The 24,308-nt window shown below is 44.3% G+C and overlaps 1 protein-coding gene across 8 annotated transcripts in view; it reads right to left on the bottom strand.

The window, feature by feature from the left end:
• LOC126542334 (pregnancy zone protein-like) overlaps positions 1–24,308 on the bottom strand; it is a 164,244-nt gene that overhangs the window by 5,306 nt on the left and 134,630 nt on the right. Inside the window, exons 14-30 of one of the 8 annotated variants that reach the window (XM_050189361.3) lie at positions 23,918–24,205; positions 23,238–23,387; positions 22,576–22,657; positions 21,656–21,747; positions 21,324–21,423; positions 19,386–19,433; positions 18,469–18,498; positions 16,120–16,255; positions 14,701–14,929; positions 12,716–12,952; positions 9,592–9,643; positions 8,528–8,620; positions 5,242–5,418; positions 4,324–4,562; positions 2,693–2,924; positions 1,985–2,172; positions 187–399 (exon numbers count right to left, since the gene is read on the bottom strand). In XM_050189361.3, coding sequence (XP_050045318.2) covers positions 187–399; positions 1,985–2,172; positions 2,693–2,924; positions 4,324–4,562; positions 5,242–5,418; positions 8,528–8,620; positions 9,592–9,643; positions 12,716–12,952; positions 14,701–14,929; positions 16,120–16,255; positions 18,469–18,498; positions 19,386–19,433; positions 21,324–21,423; positions 21,656–21,747; positions 22,576–22,657; positions 23,238–23,387; positions 23,918–24,205 — 2,586 coding nt within the window. Of the gene's footprint in view, positions 1–186; positions 400–1,984; positions 2,173–2,692; positions 2,925–4,323; positions 4,563–5,241; positions 5,419–8,527; positions 8,621–9,591; positions 9,644–12,715; positions 12,953–14,700; positions 14,930–16,119; positions 16,334–17,838; positions 17,875–18,081; positions 18,121–18,468; positions 18,499–19,385; positions 19,434–21,053; positions 21,093–21,323; positions 21,424–21,655; positions 21,748–22,575; positions 22,658–23,237; positions 23,388–23,917; positions 24,206–24,308 lie in introns of all 8 variants that reach the window. The other 7 variants (XM_050189362.3, XM_050189364.3, XM_050189363.3 and 4 more) reach the window with 7 other exon arrangements.

Raw genomic sequence — 24,308 nt, 5'->3', positions numbered from 1 at the left:
TAGACTGTAACTGTTCATTCCCAGCTATTCTGTCAAGCAATATTGTTAGTAAAACGTGGTCTGGAAACGTACCGCATTGTTTTGATTTTACTGCGCATTTTAATGTGCAACTGAAAAGGCTCCGTAACGTAACAAAGCACTAGAAAGTTCTCAGGCGGACAGACATAGAACGATGATCTGACTCACCGACACCAAAGCGCATCCGGGGCCCGTCGCTTCGGAAGTAAGCTTGTTGGGCAAGTTCACGACCTTCTTCTCCTGTACAACCAGCTTGGTGTCCTCCTTCAGGTCGTAGGACTCGCTAACGTCATTGCCATCGACTTTAACTGTGATGTCCACGGGGTCCTTGCTGACAAAAGTGGCGAACGCAGAGAGAGCCTGGAGACCGAGGACCGTGTCCTGGAATGCCCAAAACATGTCTATGCTGAAACCTTGCTCCCACTGTCAGACGCTGATATACTCCACAGACAATAAGTGCGGTAACGAGCACGCGATATTATGTGAAATTAAATACGAACGTACTACGGCTAGGATATATGACGAAGATAGATCCTTAAAGCGCCTACATCTTGAGCGCAGCCCAAAGGGATAGAGAGTAACTAACGTCAAGTGACATGTAATCGGCTCTCATGGTCTCGCGTTAAGAGAGTTAATTCTGATGCCATTCGGCTGTAGAAATACATCATCATCATCATCATCACCATCATCATCATCATCATCATCATCAGCCTGGTTAAGCCCACTGCAGGGCAGAGGCCTCTCCCATACTTCTCCAACTACCCCGGTCATGTACTAATTGTGTCCATGTCGTCCCTGCAAACTTCTTAATCTTCCCTCCTCATTACATGTCCTGCCCATGCCCATTTCTTTTTCTTGATTTCAACTAAGATGTCATTAACTCGCGTTTGTTCCCTCACCCAATCTGCTCTTTTCTTATCCCTTAACGTTACACCCATCATTCTTATTTCCATAGCTCGTTGCGTCGTCCTTAATTTAAGTAGAACCCTTTCCGTAAGCCTCCAGCTTTCTGCTTCGTACGTGAGCACTGGTAAGACACAGCTGTTATACACTTTTCTCTTGAGGGATAATGGCAACCTGCTGTTCATGATCATTCTACATTCATACATTCATATGTTCTACATTCATATGAATATGAATGTAGAACTACATACTGTCGTAAAAAATGATAAATATTCCGATAAGGTTACTCATCTATATTTGCAAATTATGGATTACAAGGTACGGAGAAACAATACGTAAAACACGACAACACACACTATAGTGTTGTGCTTTTCATATGTAGTCTCTTTCCGCGTCGCCCCAAAACAATGTATACTAAACATCACCAATATGCCCAGCGACAAGCCCTTTCGAGCAATAACTGCAAATTTTACGTAAAGCCAATTCATATTGGAGTGGTCTCGAAGACAGCCAGCCCTTGCACACAGTTGGTGAGCTGGGCGCCTAGCTGCAATGGCATGTTGTAGGTTTATCGATAGTTGCTCCCAGAACCGTAGCACTCTCTTTGATTGAACGCGAACAGCAACAATCCGCAATATCGCAACTCTATGTATCTCAGTCCCAAGAAGAACCCATCTCTTGAAGGTACATTGGACCTTACGCGAAAGTCCGCAGGAGCAAGAATACCACGCACTTCAATCAATATACCCAAGGCAGAGTTCGAAGGGCTGCGGAATGTAAATTTTGCATGCCAGCCACTACGGTATGTCTCCTTTGTTCTTAAAATCGAGGTGGTTGCAAATCTTGGTTTTACCACCGATGCATGTGTGCCGAAACGTTCTTGCAATCTATTTCGTGAGCTCCACTCGCGCCCTTATTACAGCCTTAAAGAGAACATCCAGTGTAAGTCAGCGGAGCAGGTGCCCCCAGTGATCGCTTTCAATCCTTTTCGTGTTTCCTGTAGTTTCACATGAAACGAAATAAATCGATAGCATAGTGAACAGGAGAGGCGAAAGGCGGATACCTGCGTAGACGGGAAGCCTCCGCGGCTGTTTCTCTTGGTTGCCATCCAGCGAACAATCGGTTGCGCCTTGTTAAGGTTCTCTTGAGGGTTGAGCTTGAGGTACGCGAGCACCGCGTACGCCGCCGTCTCCACATCGGCCGACACTGAAGGGCCCTTCTTGCCGGCGTTGCTCCAGTATGTGAGACCACCTGCGTAACGAAAGACGTGTGATTTATTCGTCACAGCAACAAAGACCCGCTACGTAATTAGACAGCTGCACGTAACACTGACCTAAGTGGTCCAATACGGCACAGATTACTTCTAGAATCCGCGCAGTAGACGACACATGGAACATATATTGAACGTTATTAATTTATAAAGCCATTTCTATAAAAGAAGGAGTGCATTTGATTGATATATACCCTGTTTCATCAACGCTATTAGTGACACACGTAAACTGTGTCCGGTGTTTTAAATCCAACTTGCAACCTTTATAAGAGTAAGTGCATGAAATTCCACGCGTTATCTTTTATGATACCAGATTATTTGATCAGGAGAAAACAAAGTGAAATATGAAGGGAAGGGAATGACGATACTCGCCTGAGTCATCAGGCTCACTACTCTGCTCATGCTTTGAGTCAGAAACACAATGGAAATTAAAAGCTGGCAAAACGCCTGCCTTCCCAAATGTTTGTTCAGCTCAAAGTTAATCTTTGAACACGAACTCACCCTTATGAACAGCAATAGATTCCAGCTTTTCCAGGTACTCCTTGGCAGACTCGTGTCCCGCCAGAGCAGCGGCGTAGGCAGAGAGCGCCAGGTTATGGGCGCTCGGGTCGCGTTGAGCGCTGATGCAGCGAAGCGCAGACTCCACGACCTGTGCGTCGGCAAGGCCGCCCTCTAGCAGAGCTGTCAATACGTACGCCGTAAGTGCACCTGGAGCAGTCGAGTTCACCTTGCCCTGCGCCAGAAGTGTGAAAAACGATAGAAAAAACGTTACAGGTGCACCTCTTTCGCACATGAAATCAGTTCTCACAAAGTTTAATAGAATTCGCAAGTACCACCCTACCCCTCTCGTTTTTTTTGTTTGTTTCCTGTTACTTACGCTGACGGGCGAAAAAAGATTGTTACAGGTGCCTTCATAGTTTACACATTTGAGTACGCCTGAGGAAAACTGAAGCTTGAGTCACTCGGTGTTTGGCGCGATATAGCTGAACCGTTAGTTCATTAAAGAAAAGAAGCACCCTTAAAAAGTAGAGGTGTCAATCGCGGTTTGTGTTTTAGCAGTGTTGCACTGTTAGTAGCTATCACTCAAGAACTACGAGGCCTTTCAAGCTAGAGTAAAAAAAGATGTGAAAGGGTAAACTTTGATGTTAAGGAACGTCCTTTTTTTTTCTTTCTTTGGCGATGTGAATATCATTTTGCGACACCATTTTTTGGTCTACCTGTTTTCATTTATCGTGCTGTGTTTGATGACAGTTTCGAAGGGGGCACTAAATACAGGAATAATTAGGTTGGTCATAACATCTACGACGAGCCTCATGCGGCACTTCACCATGATCTCGCGCTTTACCATTCGAATTCGTTCGACGTAAATCATAAGATGGCACAGCTGCCTTAGCTAAGCCTTTCTCACTTCGCGTTGCCGCCAGTATCAAATTTCGCTGTCTCGAAGGCCTTCGTAGTGTTGTTCTCATAACAAGCTGTCGTGTTCTCATTTACAATTTCTCATTTGACTATCTATCAGGCTACTGCTCCTCTCCCGCCTCCCCCTACTTTCTACCATCGCTACATGCTGGGCTATTCTCGCTGCGGAAGATGCTAACCAAGCCCGCCTGTCTAAAGTCAACAAACCTCTCTGCGAGTGGCAAATGGCAATGGACGAAGTAAGGCAAATACAGAAGCTGAGAATAGAAAACCAAAGTAGACGCCGATGGTATTGCTCTTGGTAAGCTAGGCGCCGGATCATCAGCCGTATATGAGAGACGTAGTTTATGAATATATGTATAAGCAGACTGCGTTCAGTGTAGACGTGTGCGGAAACAGACGATGCGGATGCAGCTTTTCCGTTCTGTCATAATGCCTACGCAAGAAAAGCTGGAGTGCTGACGAGGCGATACTTAGTGTAGCCGTGTGCGGAAACAGACGACGCGGATGCAGCTGTTCCGCTCTGTCATATGCCTACGTAAGAAAAGCTGGGGTGCTAACGGGACGATACGTCGCTCTTGTATATTTCGAAGGAAGAGAAACGCCGCTAAGTTGACGTCACTGCCCCGAAAGGCACAGCAGATTTTCTCTATTTGCGAACAACAAATTTCACAAGACATCTCAGTACGTGTGGAGAGTCGTATCGATCTTACCTTGAGGCCAGAGCTGAGAACAGTGCCGACGTTCTGGAAGCAGCCGTTGGTCTTCTGTTTAGTGATAATCCACTTAATGCTCTCGTTGAGGTTTCCGGCGTCAATAGATATGTAGTTCTCGGCCTGCTTGAATGATTTCACCACGAACGCCGTAAGGAACATGCTGCCAGATGAATCACTGTTTCCAAAGGCACTGTACGAGCCGTCATAATGCTTGTATTTCTGCTGGCGTTGATAACCTGAAGAAAGAGAATTCTCATTCGCTGGGTGCGGGAGGTGGTGTCAGCTAAATTCATATTCGGCGAAAATACCGCAGGTGTACTAGAACCTCCCATAATACACCACACTGCCATCTAAGCCTAAACGATGACATATACATATTTGTATCAACTGCCGAGTCATAACTTTCAGCTGAGTCACAAGGCAGAACATGTAGCGGCCAAGCTTGCCAGGCCTGAACAGACGTCACCATGACTACAAATCACTTTCCACTAATCAAACACTGCTCTGGATCAAATTGAGGCGACAGTTTAAACAAAGATTTTTGCAAAAAACATAATCAAACACGCCTTCCTTGTGAATTCCTCAAGGTTGTATTTTGCCAGTCTTTGCTATAAAACTAATTAACACTCCGCTATTACGACTGCCATCTCATCTTAATGAACGCGACCAAAATATTAAAATATTAGCATGAACCACTCAAGCTTCGCAGTAAAGCAGTTTTCCTTTTACCCCTAATGCTACGGACGTCACAGACACTGTCATGCTGCTAGAGTAAATATATCTCTAACACGGAAATACCATTCAGTTTACAGTTCATAGCATACTTAATCTCGTGAAGGATCGAGTGTAGCTCTATACGCTAAAAACGTACCAGTTAAGTAATAAAAGTACAATACGTTAAAAAGAGCTTATTACCTGTCTTGAGGTTGTTCACGGCTTTCCTCTCGATCTCTTTCTGGTTCTTTCCGGTAGCCTTCAGATAGTCGAGTACGTAGACGTTGGGCGTGAACTTCACCATGTTCTGCTCTCCGCATCCTGTGGGCACTTGCACCAGCGAGTCCAGGTTCTTAATGGCAGGACCCATAATGTCTCCTGCCGTTTCGAAAACGAAGTACTGAGCATTAGAAGTGTGGATATATTGCTTTTCAACACATGGAGCAATGTGTGTCTCTTGGAGAACTAGAATTTAGGATAAAGGAAGATTTGAAGCTTTGTGTTTGTAAACGCTCGCCAACTGCTTTAGACCCATGTACTTACGCAGGGCATCAACAGTGCAGCACACAGTGCAGCAAGTGAGGCCAGTCGCTGGCGCAAAATTTACAGCCATCGCGTCAGTTGCTGCCCTGTAAGTTTATTAGACGTTGTGTAATACGTTAAAATGGATTTTCGGTCATACGCGGCGCGTTTCAAAGCACTACAGACACCGCGTGCAAACGAATAGTCATGCGTATTCTTTTCCCCATATTTTGCTGGCTTAGTGAATAACACCGAAACAATTATTGCGTAAGAAGTAAACTTAAAAATTGTTGAATCGAACTTGTTCTACGATGCTCTACAAGTTTATTTGGTAGTTTTCTCTATACTTAAGGGTTGCTAAAACGATTAACTACTCTTTACTAATTGCGCAATGAAAAACAACACAAAAATAGTATGACTTGCTCTATATAGTCGTCATGAACATAGCTTTAGTCGCGTGCTTCCATAGTGCGCATAAATACTCTATAATAGTGACTATACAGTTAGCCAAGACACTATATATAAGCTGCGGCCGTAGTCTCAGTTGACCAATTTTATGAAGACTTCCGCTTTTGGAATAACGCTACATCTGGAGGCTACGTTTCATCGGAGTGACGGACATGCTGCCTACTGGCTTAGCCAATACACGGAAAGCAATATGCCCGAAAGTGATAAATGCAGAACACTGGCGCGTGAAATGCTGTAACATAAAATTATTAAAATCTGTCTTCATTAAAATCTCCTGACGTCAAATTTACGTAACCGCCGACGTAAGCATCGAGCGGTAACCGGCAACGCTTTTTGAACAACCCAATCAAACGCTCTCCTTGTTCGTAGGAGGTCACCTTTGTTTTATTTCAAAGCGAATAGCGTTGCCTACCTTCACAGGTGTTTTTTTATCTAATTGGCTGACAAGAGGCGAGGAGCACGCACAAATGGAGAGCATTTCGGTGGGGCCGAGCGACCGCAGTGAAAGCAGATAAACGAATGAGGAGCGTGGTGCCCGCGTCCGCGATTTGCCTGCTTCCGCGTGCTAGGCTTGCAGTGGCTGGTTGAAAACAATGCCGCTAAAATGATCCTCAGCGAAGAGGAGTAGACAAAGTAATGTCGTATACGTGCCAAAGGGAATCGACAACGTTATATTGCCACGTAAAAAAATTGTACGCAAATAAATCCGTTTTTCCCAGCAACTCCAAGCAGCCAGTGTCCAAGCGATGAGTAAGCAGACGATTCCTTTCGGAATGGGGCAGTCTTCGGCCATTCCTAAAGAAGTTTAGTTTTGTTCTGCATATTAATGCATCCTAATGCGCTCACGTCGCTTTGACGTGGTGAGGTTTCGTGATTTTGTGATGTTGAGTGACAGAAAGGTGAAGTGGGCGCAGCCCGAACACTCTTGACCAATAGCTGAAGGCTAATAGCGGAAAAAAAAAACCGTCGCGTAGGAAATAAATATTTTCTTTTTGTTCGGTTAATACATGCATAACCAGTGTGCATATGTCATATCAGATGAGGAGTTTTCGCGGTTTTCGTAACATCGCATTACAGGCTAGAGCACTGCACGGGCCCGATTTTCCAGCCTGGGCATGGCCCGGGCTCGCTTTATGAAGCCCGAGCCCAGCCCGGGCCTGGCCCGGGCCCGGGCCGATAATTCCAAGCCTTGGCCCACCCCGGGCCCATGTTACTTAGCCCGGACCCGGCCGGGCTTACGGCCCGGGCCGGGCGTTCATTACTAAGCTTAGCCAGGGCTCGCGTCTACATGATCAGGCCAGGCCTGTAAGTAAAAAAATATCTTTTTTTGCTTACATGTTGTACCGCATGTGTCAGCCTTAGCTTCTCGGAGTCTAATCAGCTGCAGTGTATAAGTAATAAAGGCCGACATTTTTCTTTCTCCGATGGGAACATCAGTGATCTGTTCTGTTGCCTGCGCTGTTATTCTTGCGCTGGCGCACATGCATTTAACTGGTCGTATGATATGATACCTGTGAGGTCATTTAGCATGCGAATAAATATGTATAGCTATACAAACAGGCGAATTCACGAGCATACAGCATAAAATAAACGCGCATGTAGAAAGAGTCACGCCTTGCGTTAGCGCTAAATTAACGTAATAGTAACGAGAGTTGTAATAGTGCAATCGCAAAAGCGGTAAGAGTGAAATGGTATGAAGAGCCAGTTTTGGATAATTAGTTTTTCCATATGCGGAAACACTGTTAGAGTTTGTGGAAAAGAAATAAATTGGAGCTTGTACGTTTTTCTACTTTCTTTGCTAATGTATACAAGAGCCAGCTCTTTGCATAAGTGACCAGCTTGGCACCGAATGCCTTAGACCATGCAATGCATAATGTTCGCCTGTACTCGAAGGCACGACTTATACCCTTTAATGAGCGTGCCCGAGTCCAGTCTGGGCCCGTGGCTTCAAGCCCGATGCCGGCCCTGGCCCGCCGAAAAAACGCTTCGGACGACCCGGGCCCGAGCAGTGCTCTATTACAGACAGACGAAGCGGCGTTAGCCCAAAACATTTTTGACCACTTATGTAGGGTTGATTGCATAAATGGAATAAAAAAGTTTGAAATAGCTTTACGGTATAGCACCCCTGTCTGCGCTAAGACGACATTTAAGCAGCGGGAAGGACCATTAGCTCTGCATACCAAGAAGAATAAATTGTAAATAAAACAAAGAAGGGTTGATTGGAAGACTGAATTTTTTTAGATAGAACCCAGACAGAAAAGCAATACTATTCCTCATAGGTGAAGTACTTGTGGGATTAAGCGGGGAATAGCTTCTAGCCACAACGCCACAAGTACGAGCAATGGTTTTGGGTGATTTATGTGAGGTAAGACAATCTCGCGGCACCGTGACATACAGCCCATTCAGATTAGCTGTTTAGATATTTTTCCGCAGAGGAAGCAGTCGCAGCACACGATACATTGAGAACACAGAGCACAACAGAGCTTCCTTTTCTCACCTGTCACAGAAACGTAGGCGCGGGCCGATCCCTCCACTAAATCTTCAGGAAGGACCAAGTCAAACTCGTTCTTCGCGCCCTCTTCTCCAGCATCTGCACAAGAGTGAATCGGATTGTAGAATTAAAGCTAATGCACCGTAACTTTCTACTTCGTTCTTTCATGCGCCTTCGCAAAATCAGCATTGAAAGCACAGGGTTCCTGCAATAGTTTTCAAACATGACACATTACCTTCTTGGTCAATGGATATCTCTAGCTCGGACATCTAGGCCAAATATTGTCAATGTACTCGTGTCTGAAGGGTTATATCAGGAACGCTCGATTAAAACGCATGATTGAGCGTTTTATGAAGTGGCTGTCACTGTAGTTTTGTTTAAAGCAACGCGTTTGCTTCTTGGAATACCAGCCACTTTGCGTGTCTAGTATTATGCGCTTATAAAAACGAACGCTCGTGTCTTCATGACTGAGCGGTACCTCAAAACACAGAAAAAATATCATTCTCTGATTGGGAGCCTGCATGCAAGCATTTACATGGTGGCGAAAAATGATACCATGGGACTTCGATTTCCCGTTTGCACCACGCCACCTGGTCTCGAAGTCATGCCGATACGAACGCTATACCAGCTCAGCCCGATTATGTATACAGCTTGGTGCCCGTCGTTCCGAGTATGGGCACAACACCGAGTGCAGTTCGACTAAAAGTGCAGCGGCTGCACCATACACCCGCACGGCGCAGGACATGAGGCTGGCAATAACAGAAACTTCTCGGCTCGACCACCGATCTCAGGATAAGCCTATCACTTGTAGGCTCAGCAGCAAATCCTGGTCAGACCTGGCGTTGATTGTGTATGATAATAAATGGTAACTCCTCCATCGTCAACAGCGTAGCAATTGCAGCAATTGATTGCCGATGACATCGTTCATGCAAAACGCATTAAATACATTTTCTTGAAAGAGATTCGTGAGGAGGTACCATTTATGATTATACAGAATCAACACGTTTCAATAAATGTCTTGCAGAAACCTTTCAATATATCAAGAAAAATGAAAGAAAAAGAAGTCTCACCTTTAGGGCATACGAAGACACTCTGAGTCTCTTCCTTCTCGAAACCTTCAGCCTACACAAGAGAAAGAAAGTTTTCTAATTATTCTGAATGTCTACTAGAACATAAACAAGATGCACAAGAATGATGTGCCCTGAAGGCAACGGACAAACAGTTTTCGTACTCATTTCCGTATCAAGCTCTCTCTGATAATAAATGTCTCTGGGCCGTCCGGCAAGCCGAAGATGCCGCTCGAGTCCAAGGACTTCGAGCTGTCACCTGAGGCCACCACAGCAAGAACTGCCGGACTATTCTTTAATAAAGTTTCTTCTTCTTCTAAGTAACTAAGTGCTGTAAAGGCGAAACTAACATTATTTGCTACTATTTTCCAATTCCTATCAAGCGAATTATGTAAGCCAGTTTTTAGCGACAGTCGCGATGCCAGATATGCAGATATAAGTGTCTAGCAATCAGGACGCTACATTGACAAATCACCATATAAGTCGTCACCATAAGAATCAGTTATTTAAGTCCTCTACGTCTCACCTCAGCGCTTTAGCAATGCGTGTACAATAATGTGATGGCAATTCAGCGAGGACGACGTTCGGACGAATAATTTAGCGATCCTTAAGTCAACGTCAAGACAGGTCCCATCATCATTAGGAGCTTGAGCTCATCTTGCAGAACTCTAGCACGAACATAAATAAATTAAGCACGTATGCGCAACACAAACAGGAAGGACCAATTCAACAAACTTGTTTGAACATATATAACGACCGTAAAGACCGTGCCGGTTATTAAACACTACTCTGTAAATCTATAGCAGTGGCGCCGCGCTCAGCTTGGTACCTCACGTGAAGAAAGAAAGAAAAGAAAAGAAACAGCGAAAAAATAAGCAATTAAGCAGCATTTTGGTAGTAGTAATGGCCGATACACACCTCACATATTGTACCCTTTATGCACTTAAACTTTTTTATCTAACGTTATTCTCGCGTGAAACTATCGTCCTACGTATTTACCTTCAATTAGCAAAGTTGTTGAAAAGTTATTACTTAACCGCAGTAAAAGCTACCTTAACAAATCTAGCTTGCTGAAATCTTGTCAGTTCGGTTTTCGATCAGGAAGCCCGACTAACTTGGCTTTGCTAAGATTAACTGATTATACTAAACCTTCACGTGATCTAGGATACTTTATTGGCTCGGTCTTTATAGACTTTACTAAAGCCTTTAATACAGTAAACAAAAGTGTTTTGTTCACTAAACTGCAGTTTACTTAAATTTCTGAACGAGCACCTAATATGTTAAAAAGCTATCTATTTAATCGTGAATAAACAGTTTGCACAGGCGGGGTTCTCTCTGAAAGCAAAATTATTAAAAATGCGTTCGATTTTCGGTACACTATTATTTTGCACTTATAAGAATGATTACGCGAATGCGTTAATTATACACTACCTATAAGCATGTAGACGATACGACTGTCGCCCTCTCAGATAAATCATTACTTTCACTGACTTTGGAACTAAACAGTGACCTGTCTAAAATTACAGATTGGTGTAACGCCAATTTCCTAATTATAAACACTACGAAAACGCAATTCATGATATTTAAGTCATCGCAGAGACATTTTACCTTGCTCTCCGACCATAAACCTCAGTGGGTGTGATATTCCTGTCTCCACTTGTGTCTCCTTCTTCGCCATTAAATTAGATCCCCATCTTAAGTTTACTAACCGCATTGCGCACATCAAACTAAACACAACATTTGGCATCAGAGCACTACTCAAATCCCGTGCATTTTTTTCCCCAAAGATGCATGATTATCTTTATACTTTGCTTTCATTCATAGTCATAACATTTATGGTATCACTTCATGGGGCCATACTTATCAGTGTCATCTTTCATCCATTCAGCACCTTCAATGTCAGGCTATTCGCATTATAACCCGAAGCTATTTACAGCATCCTCAAAACTACGAAGAGGGGGGGGGGGAGGAAAGAAAAGCAGAAGGCAGGGAGGTTAACTAGTATAACGTCTGGTTGGCTACCCTACACCGGGGGAATGGGAAAGGGGAAAGCAAAGATGACAGGGAGAGAGAGGAGGGAAGGAAAACTATGAAAAAACAGCATTCTTCAAGTTACAGTTACAGTTAAACTATCATTAGCGATATTATATTTCAAGTTACTAACTAAACAAATTTCCTACAACTTTATTAGTTCTGATCTACTTCTTAATCCTAATAACACAAGATTTGCAGCACAAGGAAGTTTCCTGTTACCTTTATCTCATACTAATTACGGAAAGATGGCTTCTTCTTTTTGTGCACTTAGACTTTGGCACAGGTTACCATATGCCATTAAATTGTCATCTAACTTGTACTCATTTAAAAACCAACGTAAGAATTATTTGCTGTCTGATTAAAGTTGTATAATGATATATTGCTAATCTGTAGCTGTGTAATTAGCTATGATTGTGTATGCCTCCTATTGAATTGATTTCCTATGTGTCCTCATTCAGTTTCTCGCTTATTCTTTCTTGCGTATTCACTTTTTTGTTTCCTTGCTCTGTAACCCGCTTTATTTTTTTTTATGCGCCAATTAATCTAGGGGCCCAGTAGAGTCTCTCACTATGGGACCCTTGTCTGTACATAATTTCTGGTAACTAGTTGTATGAACAAATAACAAACAAACTGAAAGCCCCTACTCTCTCTTTCGATGGATATATTTATGAACATAGTTTATACGCATGGTATGTGTATACCTGAGTAGAATCAGTGGACCATTCTTGATATACATATATTTGATTATAACAGTTCTAGTTATCGTCAAATAACACAACCAGAACGAAGCACATAGCCACAGGGAACAATACGTGAGACCAAGGTAGCCGTAAGAAACGGCGATATCGTACTTTCACCGGCACACCAATTCCTTTTGAATTGCTTGAGGTAGTGGGGAAAGAGAAAAACAACAAATAAATACAGAGGTGATAAGGGGGTACTTTTGATGCAAAACACATGTTCCACGCGTATTCTTCGGGTTTATTATGGTATCTCACTCTTGTTGACTGTTACGTTATATCCGTTTCATGTCCTTACGATGAAGTCTTTCCAGCTTCGACAACCCGCAGACTGAGAAGTGACCGGCACTTGCCTCAATGATGAGCGGCCTGGTGACGGCATCCCTGGCCACCACCTTCTCCGTGGGCTGCTCTCCGCAGGTGGTGTCGCTGTTCGATCCGGCCGCCGACACAGTCAGGTTCACCTCTCCGATGGTCTGCGGCCTGATCTGGAACTTGTGCACCTGGCTCTTGCTGCCGCACACACAGAGGGTTGTCTCCGACTCGCCCTCGATGTGGTAGTCAGCGGACTCGGCCAACTTCAGGTCAACCTACCGAGGAGATGGAGAAAGCAGCATGTGAGGCTAGTAATGTAGCCATCAATATCTTGTTAACATTGATAAGCCTGTTGCTTCATTATATTCGCTGACAACGTATTTTGGTTACTGCGGCGTTAATTCAATCTAGTACAACGTACGTAAACCCAGTTTAAATACCAGTTCCGGCAACTTTAGAAGCTGTTGCATTGGCGCCTGCTAAAAAACATTTATCGGTGCCGAAATGCTCGTGTACATGTCTAGTGTTATTTGCTGTGCGCCTGCGTCGGTGTTGAAGTTCTGCACGATATGTACTTTAAAGCTCATGTCCAGGGGTGCTTGGAGAACAACACCCAGTGATATTTTTGATTTCTTCGCGTAGGCATCAGTCAAGCACCGCAAAAGCACCAAGTGTAGTTAAGTTGGCCTTAAAAATGTGAGTGATATAGAGGCACTCACGAACAGCACATTCACATCGCCCATTCAAGAAAGAGCCTATTCTTTCACGAAAAAAATAAAAAGCAAATGCAGTTCTGCCCATAATGCAAAGGGATGACGCTATAGCGGGCGATACATAATACGTAGTAAGCCTTACACTGTTTCGTGCAGTGTTGGAGCGAACATGAGCATGTGCGAGCGAGTAATATCATTTCAAGAAGTAAAATAAATTTGAGTGGTATTCCCTGGTGAAAGTTGCGCTTCCCAGTGGTGAAGTGGAAAAACTCGGCTTTCTTCTGTCGTCTTACCAATCCAGTCTTAGCCGCTAGTGGCTACTAAAACAACTCTTTAGTTTCTTATTGCTGCATTCATTCGCCTTTTATAAAATTATATTTCGGCTTTCACATTAATAAGCCTCACGCTATCCTTGAGTAAAAGAAGACGACGTCTGCGCCATCCAGTAAGCGTGAGAACAAGCCGAGCGCTAGAAGATGACTAATGAAGACGAAGCAGACGTGCTCAATTTGCCGTTAAATAAAGAAGAAAACTTCACTTAGGACCGCTTCCACAACTGGGAATGTGCGGTGCTATAGTACACGAAGAAGCAGATCACAAAAACGCGATTTTGTAACGATGCCTTGCGCTCCATTCTATGCCACTCTTATCATCCACAGTTCACGGCTGGCCGATCCTATTGATAATGCGGGCAGAGCGTCGCTTTGACCACTGATGAAAGGCGAAAAGTGCGACAAGGAATAGCACCGGAAAAGGCATCGCTACACAATCGCAATCCTGCTATATCCACTGCACAGAAGTAGAGCAGGCGTTAGCCAATCACGGCAGCTGCTGGCACGACCTCGCTCTCCAGGGTCAATATTCTCCGCAGCCGTAGTATAGGTGTGAGGTAGAATTCTGGACTGCCGGGATTGTCCAGAACGCCGCTTAGGGATGCTGCACGCGAGGTCATTTGCATTAAGACGACAGCTGTTATAACATGGCTAATTACATGCGGCATTACTTTGTTGCACGCCTAATACTGGCTCAGGAAGGTTCGTTTAATAGGATCGAAACAATTAAATAACTCGGTCACCTCTTCTGGAGCCTACTATAGCGGGAATGCAAATTGCGCGATGACTTGCAGACACATTCTCGGCAAGCAACGTGCTTCGCGAACAATGAATGGCAATGCACGCGTAAGTGTCACGCGCAGACCCAAGGGGTGTGTGTATCTTTGATTGCCAATGCGTACGTAGACAAATAGTTGTTCTCGATACTCCCTATAGTGAGGTGGCTTTCGGGGCGCGATACATGCCAGCTGCACTCACCGGTAGGCACTTTTCGAGGTAGTTGAACACGGAAACCTTGACGGGCACAAGCTCCCCGCGCACCACTGAATATGGCAGGTTGAAGGAAGCGAAGAAAGGCTGGAACGCCTTGATCTTTGCCGGGTCCGAGACGCCGATGCCATCCTCAGAGTTGATGCACACGGTGCTGCCCACCCACTCGGTGATGGTGTGCGGAATCTTCTCCTTGAAGCTCAGTTCGCCGTGCTCGCTGCAAAAGTGCAACGAGTTTCTTGAACACAGCGGTAGAGGAGGACAGTATAGGTCTGTGCGCAAAATAAGTACGTCAATGCCTAGTACAGCCTCTTCATGCGCCAATTAATTATGTCCACAAGGAAGTCCACTGCATCTTCAGAATTACGAGAAACGTACAGATGGGGAAGGGATTAATAATTTTCAGGTTGTTCAGTGAGTTTAATCAAGTTTACAGAATCTGGGCATCTCGCGAAAAATCTTTCAGGCGCGTCAGACATGAGAACGTTAAATATTTCATGTATAGCGTAATTGGAAAGCACCCATCCGGCCACTTGACAAATATGTCTGATGCGAAAAATTGTGAGAAAAGAAAAAAAATATAAACCCACTAGATGCCGACATGCTGTCATCGAGAGTAGCCCCCCTGCCGCCACTTTGAAACTCGTTTCACTAGAACAGTTCGCACATAATAGTCGAGCTTGCGACATGTTTTAAACGTGATCATATTCATTAGCGCTATTGCTTTTGATGCACTATCTTGGCGTGTACATTTGTGCACACGGCGCTTGAAGAAGATAGACTAGTTGTTTTTTTTTTTTTGCACAGGCACGTTCATTAGTAGAACAAAATAAGAAGAAAGCGATTCAAATCTTTGTTTTCATTCATAAATTAGTATTTGTGTCGTGCGTGTTTGCGCTGTCATATGCGCCAACCTGCGCACATGCCAGTGATATTCCATACATACCAACATTTTCGCAGCCAGTGCAATATGTATTCGCATTATTACAAGTCCCCAGAACAGAATGAATACAGGATAAATGCATTTTCCTGCGTCGTATATGGCCACCTACATGAAACGACCACATTAGAGCGAACCCTCCGAGTATAAGCCCAGTGGCAACCGGGCGGTTGCGCGGCTGACCTCGAGATCGTGGGTTCAAATAATTTATCCTGGTCCTTAGATGAATTTACTACGAATTTACGGCAGCACGAAAACTCGCTTACACAGCGTCGTTATCTTTGATGTATCACTTGCTGAAATTGCCATACATATATACGTAGATTTTTTTTTCTTAATATTATTGCTGCTACCTGAAAAGGACTAGTCATCACCAGTATTGGTCACCACATCCATTTGTTTTATTTCTATTTTAATGAAAAAAATAAAGAAATAACAATAGGGAGGGTAAACAGACGGGGACTCACTCGAGTTCCTTGAGTTCCCACAGCCAAGTCTCCGGAAAGTAGGTGCGCACCTCCACTGCCGACTTTGCCGGGATGTTGCCCGACGGAGCACTCTGCGCCACGGAGTCCAAGGCGACGGGAACACCGGGCAAGCCACCTACAACGCGATTGGAAAAGCCGACCGCGGATGGAGGCAGAGGACCCGCCGCAAATGCAAGCGGCCTCGGCGCGGGCCCTACGCGACGGGCAACGAGTACGCGCAGCCCCCGTTTCGACGAGGGACACAGAGAGAGAGAGAAAGGAAGAAACGGAAGGAGGGGGGGTGGAACAAAAGAGAACAAAACGAGAACCCAGTCAGCACAGCCAGCCAATGGCCGCGCGACGCCCAGACAGACACTTAGGGAGGTGCTCGGGTCTATTCATTACAGGCAAAGCACACCGCTCAGCAATTTAGGCCTAAGCGTTGTGACGTCGACTGCAATCTTAGGAGCATTTGTGCCCATGGGAGGGCTTTCCAGAAAACTTTTAAAACGGAATGGAAGATCTTCGATATTCGAGGTCTTTGTTGTGAGTTACGCGTCGTGCTTTTTTCCTTAGTTCTCGTTAAATTGCTATGTAATAATTTAATTCATTCATTCATTGCTTTTCCGTGTTCAAGCGTCCGACATTCTGCGATGCAGCAAATGTTTCAGCCAACTCACAAATGTTATCACCTTCTCTCCAGTCCAATGTGTCTTTGAATATTTGATTAGATGATGTGAGCTGTAAGAAAAGTAAATTACAGCACTAACTACTAACTCGAGTTTAGGCAGCGCAGTTACTACAAAAAATAATATATTGAACATGAGCATTTGCTGCAAATTATTAGCGAAGTTTAACCGCAAGTAGGCCTACGATCGAACTAGCTAGCAGTGCTTACGCTTCATGTATTGTGCTTAAAAACTACGGCCTAACAAATTTCGTCGACCTACAGTACGCTGGCCAATAATGGAGCTTTCGCTTACTTAGTTTGCAAAAATCAGCTGCCATTTCTTGAAAGAAAACGTCACAGCTCTTCCTCATTGAGCATTAGGACTTGCTCGTTCCTTCTTTTTTCTTTTCAATCCTGTGCGCTCACTTTCTTCTTTTTTTTTTCACACCCACGCGATCGAACTTTGTTTCTGTTTTGTTCGCACTAAATTTCTTTACTTAGGCTAGGGTTGTTAGATACACAGTTTGTGTATAACGTTTACTTCTTTTTTGCAGCACCGTCATTCTTTCGCTAAGTCGGTCCACGCGTGTTAGCGTGAGTCGGACAGAGCAGATGCCACCAGGAAAACTGGAAGGTAAACAAACACCACCTGAAACACTTAACAGCCTGATCGGCCCTGGGTTTCTATGCGAGAGCACCTCCCTAAACGAGGCCGCGCGTCGCGCGGCGCTCTACAGAATCGTGTATCCACTCAAATGCTTGCGTGTTAGCCGCGGGAACCGGGGGGACCTGCGGTACCAGCCACCTGAGGACAGGAGAAGACAGACCAGAAAAGATGGCGCGACGAATGCTACGTCGCCACCTTTTTTTTTTTTTTTTACAGTGCGTGGCGAAGGAGACGCCGGCATACTGGCCGCGACACACGCAACGAGGTCCCACGATACCGGGTGTTAGGCAAGGCCAGCAGTGCAAACAGCAGGCAAGGTCGCGACGTGTGTATACGGGCAGTTATACGGTTGTTTAGTATATATGTGCTTATGATCATTCACCTTTCTGCGTAGCCCTGAATGGGACAGCTGTCGGCACTAGAGGTCGTTGCCACGGGTGAAGGGAGAAGCAAGAAAAAAAAGGACGAGAGCTAAATTCGTTATCTTAATTTTTTTTTTCTTGATTGGCTTTTAAAAAAGTTGCAGACGTGAATACAAGTGTTTGACAAGCACGGGCAAAAAAAAAAAAAAAAAAGATAACCACCACCACCGTCTCCACCTGTGTATTAAATTCAAAGCTTTCACCTGTGGTCGTTAGAGGCCAGGGAGTGCTTGTCGCCATTGCTTGAAGAAAAAGAGAGGTAGTGTGAACGTACGCCTACCGTTAAGCTGCCGCAGTTTCCACACAAAGCAATGTTTACTTGCTACGTAACTAATTTCGTATTAGCTTTACTGGAGCGTTTGTCAGTAGCTATTAATTTATTTTCTTTTTTTTAAATGAAAATGATACTGAGGGCGCTACAGGAACCTACGTGTAATGACATTGTCCGCAGTGCTTCAAACTGCGTATTGTGTAAATATGGTATGCATGTTAAGCGAAGCATTTTGCTCCCGCTCTTGCGTAAGCTAAGCAAAGCTCAGCGGAAGCTAGTTTTAGTTTTCCATTATATTGCAAGGACAATCTTTTGTCACCTCTATGGCGGGCTCCGCTACTCCGCAGGACTGATGACATTGCAAAGAGGAGAAAAAAGTAGAAGAACATATTGTTGACTGAAACGCTTTACGAATGCTCATAGCGCATCACAATAAATAGCCTTGCGCACTGATATTCGTCGAAGGGCACTTTCCCTGACACTTTTTTTTCTTTACGCTGCAGTTTAGAATTCTCTAAAGATGTATATAAAACATAAATACAGAGCTATCAACTTTTTGCGTATCCGTCCACATTTGGCACCTCAATCGCGCAATCGGTATTCCGAAGTGAGCTCAACTCCAGATTTAGAGAAGGAAGAATACTAGGTATATAATGTAAAACCTTGTTCATTGAAAATGGAAGGACAGGGCTGTAAAAATGAAAAGAAATTAGATTAGGCGTGAAATGCTTAGATGTGCATGACGACTTAGTCGCCAACCTCAACGACAATATTGTAGGCTTAAATATTTTGTTGTCTTGTTTACGCTACATTTGTTTGGCTTGCTGGCTCAATAATAATTTCAGCTGTAATTGAGGAGTCTTTATGATCACGGTTTTTCTCACTGATGCTTATTTGACAGCTATAAGCGCCGTCCCATGACACACATCATGTTTAAGTGCAATATTTCCTCTATTCCGATTAGTGACGACAAAATAAACATCTCATCGTCATATAAAAATAAGCTGAACCTTCTGTTTAACATAAGCGACATCATAAGTCGCTTAAAAAATGAATTATGCGAAACAGTGGTATTTCGCAAATATATATATATATATATATATATATATATATATATATATATAACCTTTAAGGCATCCAGAGTCGTCGGTCATAACTCATGACTGAAATGAATAAGGAAGCGTCCGGATGTTGATGTTTGAGGTGTCGGGTCATTGACCTGTCATCACTCCTCACCTGCTATGTCTAGCTGCTCATCGTCGTACTCCTCGGCATCCTGGACACCTATAGGAAAGTTGCTACGATTTACATATCTTCTACAAATGTAAGGCGAAAGCTCTAGAAGCCGCTAACTTCAGCCATCCAGCAGTACAGCTTCTACGCGTATTATTTTCTATCGAAGCAGTAGCTGGCTCGCAGCAGTAGCTTGCATCATGCGGTTCGGCAACGTCATTCACTTCTCCCGAGTACTTGATGTCATGGATATTAAGTAACAGAAACAGGACAATAACGTTCACACGGCTAAGAGCACATGTGGATTTCGAGCACTGGTGGGTTCGAATCGTTTTCAGTGGTGCAGATTTCTTATTTCTTTCGATTTCTCTCTCTTTCTCTCTCACTTTCTCATCTCTTTCTTATTGTAATGCGGTTAGCATTATTCGGATGCTTCACGCATTTTCTGGGATCATTGTCTGTAACCGTTTCGCAGTCAGCTTGGGTCACTGATTAGTCCATAGTCTAATGGACTATGGTCTTCGAGTATGTTACACTCGGTATGTGGTGCTTTTCAATGACAAAAGAAAAAAGTACTTTGGAATTTCTCTGCTGCAGGGCAGAAGTAAATCCGCGTCATGTGTATTTAGATAATCTTGTACATTTAGAGACCCGCCACTCGCCGTACTTCACGGTGGTGCCGCCAGAAGGCGCAGCGTGTCCGAAGGGATGCGCTGGAGAGCAGCCCGGCTGCACACACTCTTCATCAATGACGCGTTCCAGCGGTGGCAACACCGTGTGTCACTACGTTCCTTCAGTGCTAATCGCATTAACCTCGACATTCATCGTGAGACAGGTACTGCCGATTTTTTTTTCTTCTGCGTGTGTGTGTCCAGGATGTAACGCTTTTCTAAAAATGATTCCGAATATCATTCTGCTAATAGTTAATGTCGTGCCTATCGAGCGCGCACATAAGCATTTCATGCTTAAAGTAAAGTGGTACACCTCCAGTTTCTAGAAAAAAAAAAAGAAAGAAAGTTCGCTGTAGACTGTTTACGGACGGTCGCTGATTCTTATAGTCAAGGGAGACGGCAAACAGTTACGCATGGGAAAGTGTTCGGTAGAAATATGCGCAAACGCTACCGCAAGCTGTAAAAAACGCGTCAGGGAGGGGGGTCTAGATGCTACTGTGGAGCTGACGAGCAGATTTTAAAAAAGACTTGTGGGCGGGCAAGTTGCTGCGGTTTACTGTACGCTCTTCTCAACAGCGCGAAGCGCACTACACATAGATAACGGAACACCCACACAAGCGCCCGTTCCATGCGTGTTGTCATGCTTTCCCCGGTTGAAGAGAATGAGCAGCGGTTCACAAGCAGACAAAGCTGTCAAGAGGAAAAGCAGCTTTGCGACAAGGATTGGCTGCAGAGGAGATGACGGGGACAGATAGATGAAAGAGCAGAAAGGAACCACAGAAAGATAGGCTTGATGAGAAAAACCTGCTTGAAACAACGAGTAGTCTGAATCAACAGGGGCAGAATTTTTCGACCGTATCGGGAGTTAAGTGAGCCTGCCCCACATGGACTGGCGTCTAGTTGCAACATACATGGATTGTTGTTGTTTCCGGCAAGTTTCCTCGAGAATCACAGAAGATGATGGGCATAAGAGAGAGAAAAAAAAGGATGTGCTACTAACCAGAGTAGGCAACTTCGTAGGAATGGTAGGAGACCCGCACTAAATGAACCAAGACCAGGAAACGATAAGGAAGGGATTAGGGGAAGACATGCAAGAAAAAAAAAAAGAAAAAGATGTTGTCAGTGACTGAGGGTTGTGAACGCTGTAAGGCAGCTGAGAAAAAGAAATCGGTCACTAAAACAGGAGGAAAGTGAAATTGGTGATCACGTGCTGCTCCAGGGGAAAAAGCGTGCTTGCTAGTAAAGCGAAAGTAATCGGAAAGGGACCTACTCGCTGGCGCTGCGAGGGCATATGGTGGTCTGTCGTAGATGTTCTTTCTGCACGGCCTTGTTTCGAGCGTCAGATCTGACATGACCACCACTCCAGATTCCTGGAATGCAAGAGACGCGGCAAAAGAATTCTCGCTTTAGAAGTCTGACAAGTAATGCTCGCATAAGGTTCGCGCTGTCTGTTTTAAAAACACTTGACATCACACATTGATGCAAGAACATTACATCGTATAGAACTTCAATCCTTGCAAAAGCGACTAAGAACGCGCTACCAAGAGTTGTGCAATTTCGCCTCATGCGTTAGCGCTGCACATTAGCAGTAATTAGACTTACGTCAAAAGCTGTGATGGAATCGACGTATTCAACATTCGAAGACCTCGGTCCGTTCCAGATGTTCCGCTTGTATTGCTGTGGGTTCTTCGCCACTGAATAACAAAAGAAACAATGACACTGCAGTGAAAAACTGTTTCATTCTTTAATTCAGTGGTTTACAATACATAAATCACCCGCCATGGTGGCTTAACGGCTTTGGTGTTGCGCTGCTAAACACGAGGTCGTGGGATCGAATCCCGGCCGCGGCGACCGCATTTCGATGGGGGTGAAATGCAAAAACGCCCGTGTCCTGTGAATTGGGGCAGATTAAAGATCCCCAGGCAGTCAAAATGAACCCAGTATTACCCGCTACGGCGTGCTCTAATGGGGGATTCCAAATCATCGTTTTGGCACGTAAAACCCAAGAATTCATTGATTGAATACATAAATCATAGCGTGATATAGTAAACTGCATAGCTTCGAAATGTGCCGCTGGCCCTGATAAATTCACACTGTATGAAATTACTCGCGTGTAAACTCACCCGCAGACCTCAATGCGAACATATTTACTGTTGTTAATTGGTGTCATAGTGGACAGTACGCACGTGACGAAACGTTTTATGTGTTTCTTGCGACGTTTTTTTAGCGCTCCGCCCATGTTCTAAAAATAGTCGAATCAGTTTTCCTTTCTTTAATAATTTCTTCGTCTAAAACAAGATACCTCTTTCTTCCAGTCTGTGGTATATTTTCTAATGAAGATAGCTTGAAGAAAATGAGCGCTGCAGGTCAGACTTCTTATTTATCGTGGCTAAATGCGCTGCTTAAAGACGTAACAAGGGACAGGTTAACGACAAGAATAAAGACAAGGTGAAGCATGGTTTAGCAATGGTACTAATTTAGTAGGTGCTAAATTCTCAATAACGTTGTGTATCACGACTTACGTTGCTTTCGGCAATAGTCGTAGGACGCCTGCTTCGGCCACGTGTATCGGGTGATGTCCAAACGCTTCAAGATGTCGTATACCTAGGTACATGTGGAAAATATTCACTAGTTACACGCATTGCCACGCCAAAAGGCGCAGTGTGGCACTTTAGCAAGACAGATTACGCCGAGCACACATTTTATTGCCATTCCGTGCGCACCATTAGTTAAATGGTGTCCAGAGAATACGCCAGAGCGCCCGTAACTTGGTGCGATTGACCTTGTGACATGTAGTTGTGACACGCACTTTGAAGCGACGCCTTCAGTTGTACTTTTGCATATTTTGCAAATGCATCAGGAAGAAGTCCCTGAAGAATATGCTTCGTGTGCATGTTACAGCTAGCAGCCGGTTTATTTTGTTTTTTCGTTCTTTTCCAGAAAGCCTCCTGCACTTTACTACTAAAAAGTAAACGAAAATCACGCACATTGCAAGCAACATTCAGACTTTGCAAGATTACGGTAGCGATAAATGAAAGCCATTAGCAGTGGCTTTTTTATGTAGAGTTACTGCTTATTGCAGTAAAGACCCTCCCAAAACTTGTGAAATGACGAAAAAAAAAGAATAAATAGAGGCTGGAGTCAACCAGGTTCACACTGCTGGTGTTCCCAAATGATTACTCACTTTGTCCTTGGTCAGTTGATTATCCTGCTTCAGAAGGTGAACACTCTTGTCTACGACGCCCACACCGCAATAGGAACGGGGAGAGCCATTCACGTGGATCGCGGCAGAAGTCGCTGGTTGGACTGTGTCTGAGCCGAATCTCATAGTTACCTGTCGGGAAAGATAACATCGACCAGTCGCGAAAGTTGCCCCGCATAAAACACCTACAGTTGGGTAAGAAAAGTTGTTTTATGGTCATATGTATTTAAGCGAAGCTTCTGTGCTTTGTCCGGAGATTGGCTTTGTTACAGTAAAGAAAAGATTGCAGAAAAAAAGAACATTAAATGCCATGCGCAGGCATATAGTTAAGTGACAAGTAAAAAAGGGAGTAAAACCGAGTTTAGTACGAAAACGAATGACATACAAAGGAGTAACAAGATAAAAGAAAGAATAATAAAATAATCTAGAGAAAATATAGGCTATTATTACAACTTCATCAATATTATTATGAATGCCTAAGTTGATTTTGTTACATGAGCAACTAAATGGAAGTGATTCTAGAACGTCATAACATTATGCGTCTGCTTTGAGGATGAAGCTCGCTTTGGTGAATAGAAGCTTGGTGCTAAGAGCCTCACTATAGTACTTAGTTTCACCACTGACTATAAGTCCGGTATAAGAAAGCCTTGACGGAGACTAACGTTGTTCTGGAGGCACTTTTCCACTTCGAACTGCTCGGCGTCCGCGATGACTTCAGCGTCGGGACGAATGTAGAAAACCAGCACTTTAACTCGCGGTACGTAGCTGAAGTCCGGTTCGAGTTCAAACTCGAAGCTGCCAGTTGACGCGGAGCCCTCTGCCATATTGCTGGGAAGGGTCTCGTTCAAGTCTTCCTCCACCAAGAAGCTGGCGTCAACTGGAACCACCTCGTCGGGCTTGAAGGCGACATCCTCGACCTTGTCCTTGAGTATCTTGCCGCGAGCCATGACCTGCGGAACAAGAAGCAGTTTTGTCTCGCATCGAGTCGTGTGGTCGCGCCAAGGATCAGTTGCGTTCAGCCCATTCAAGAAATGTGATAAAAAATATATATAT

Source organism: Dermacentor andersoni, chromosome 2 (assembly GCF_023375885.2).
Source record: "Dermacentor andersoni chromosome 2, qqDerAnde1_hic_scaffold, whole genome shotgun sequence".
Classification (NCBI taxonomy): Eukaryota; Metazoa; Arthropoda; class Arachnida; order Ixodida; family Ixodidae; genus Dermacentor; species Dermacentor andersoni.
Note: the sequence above shows the minus strand (reverse complement) of the source record. Positions and strands in the feature narration are given on the sequence as shown.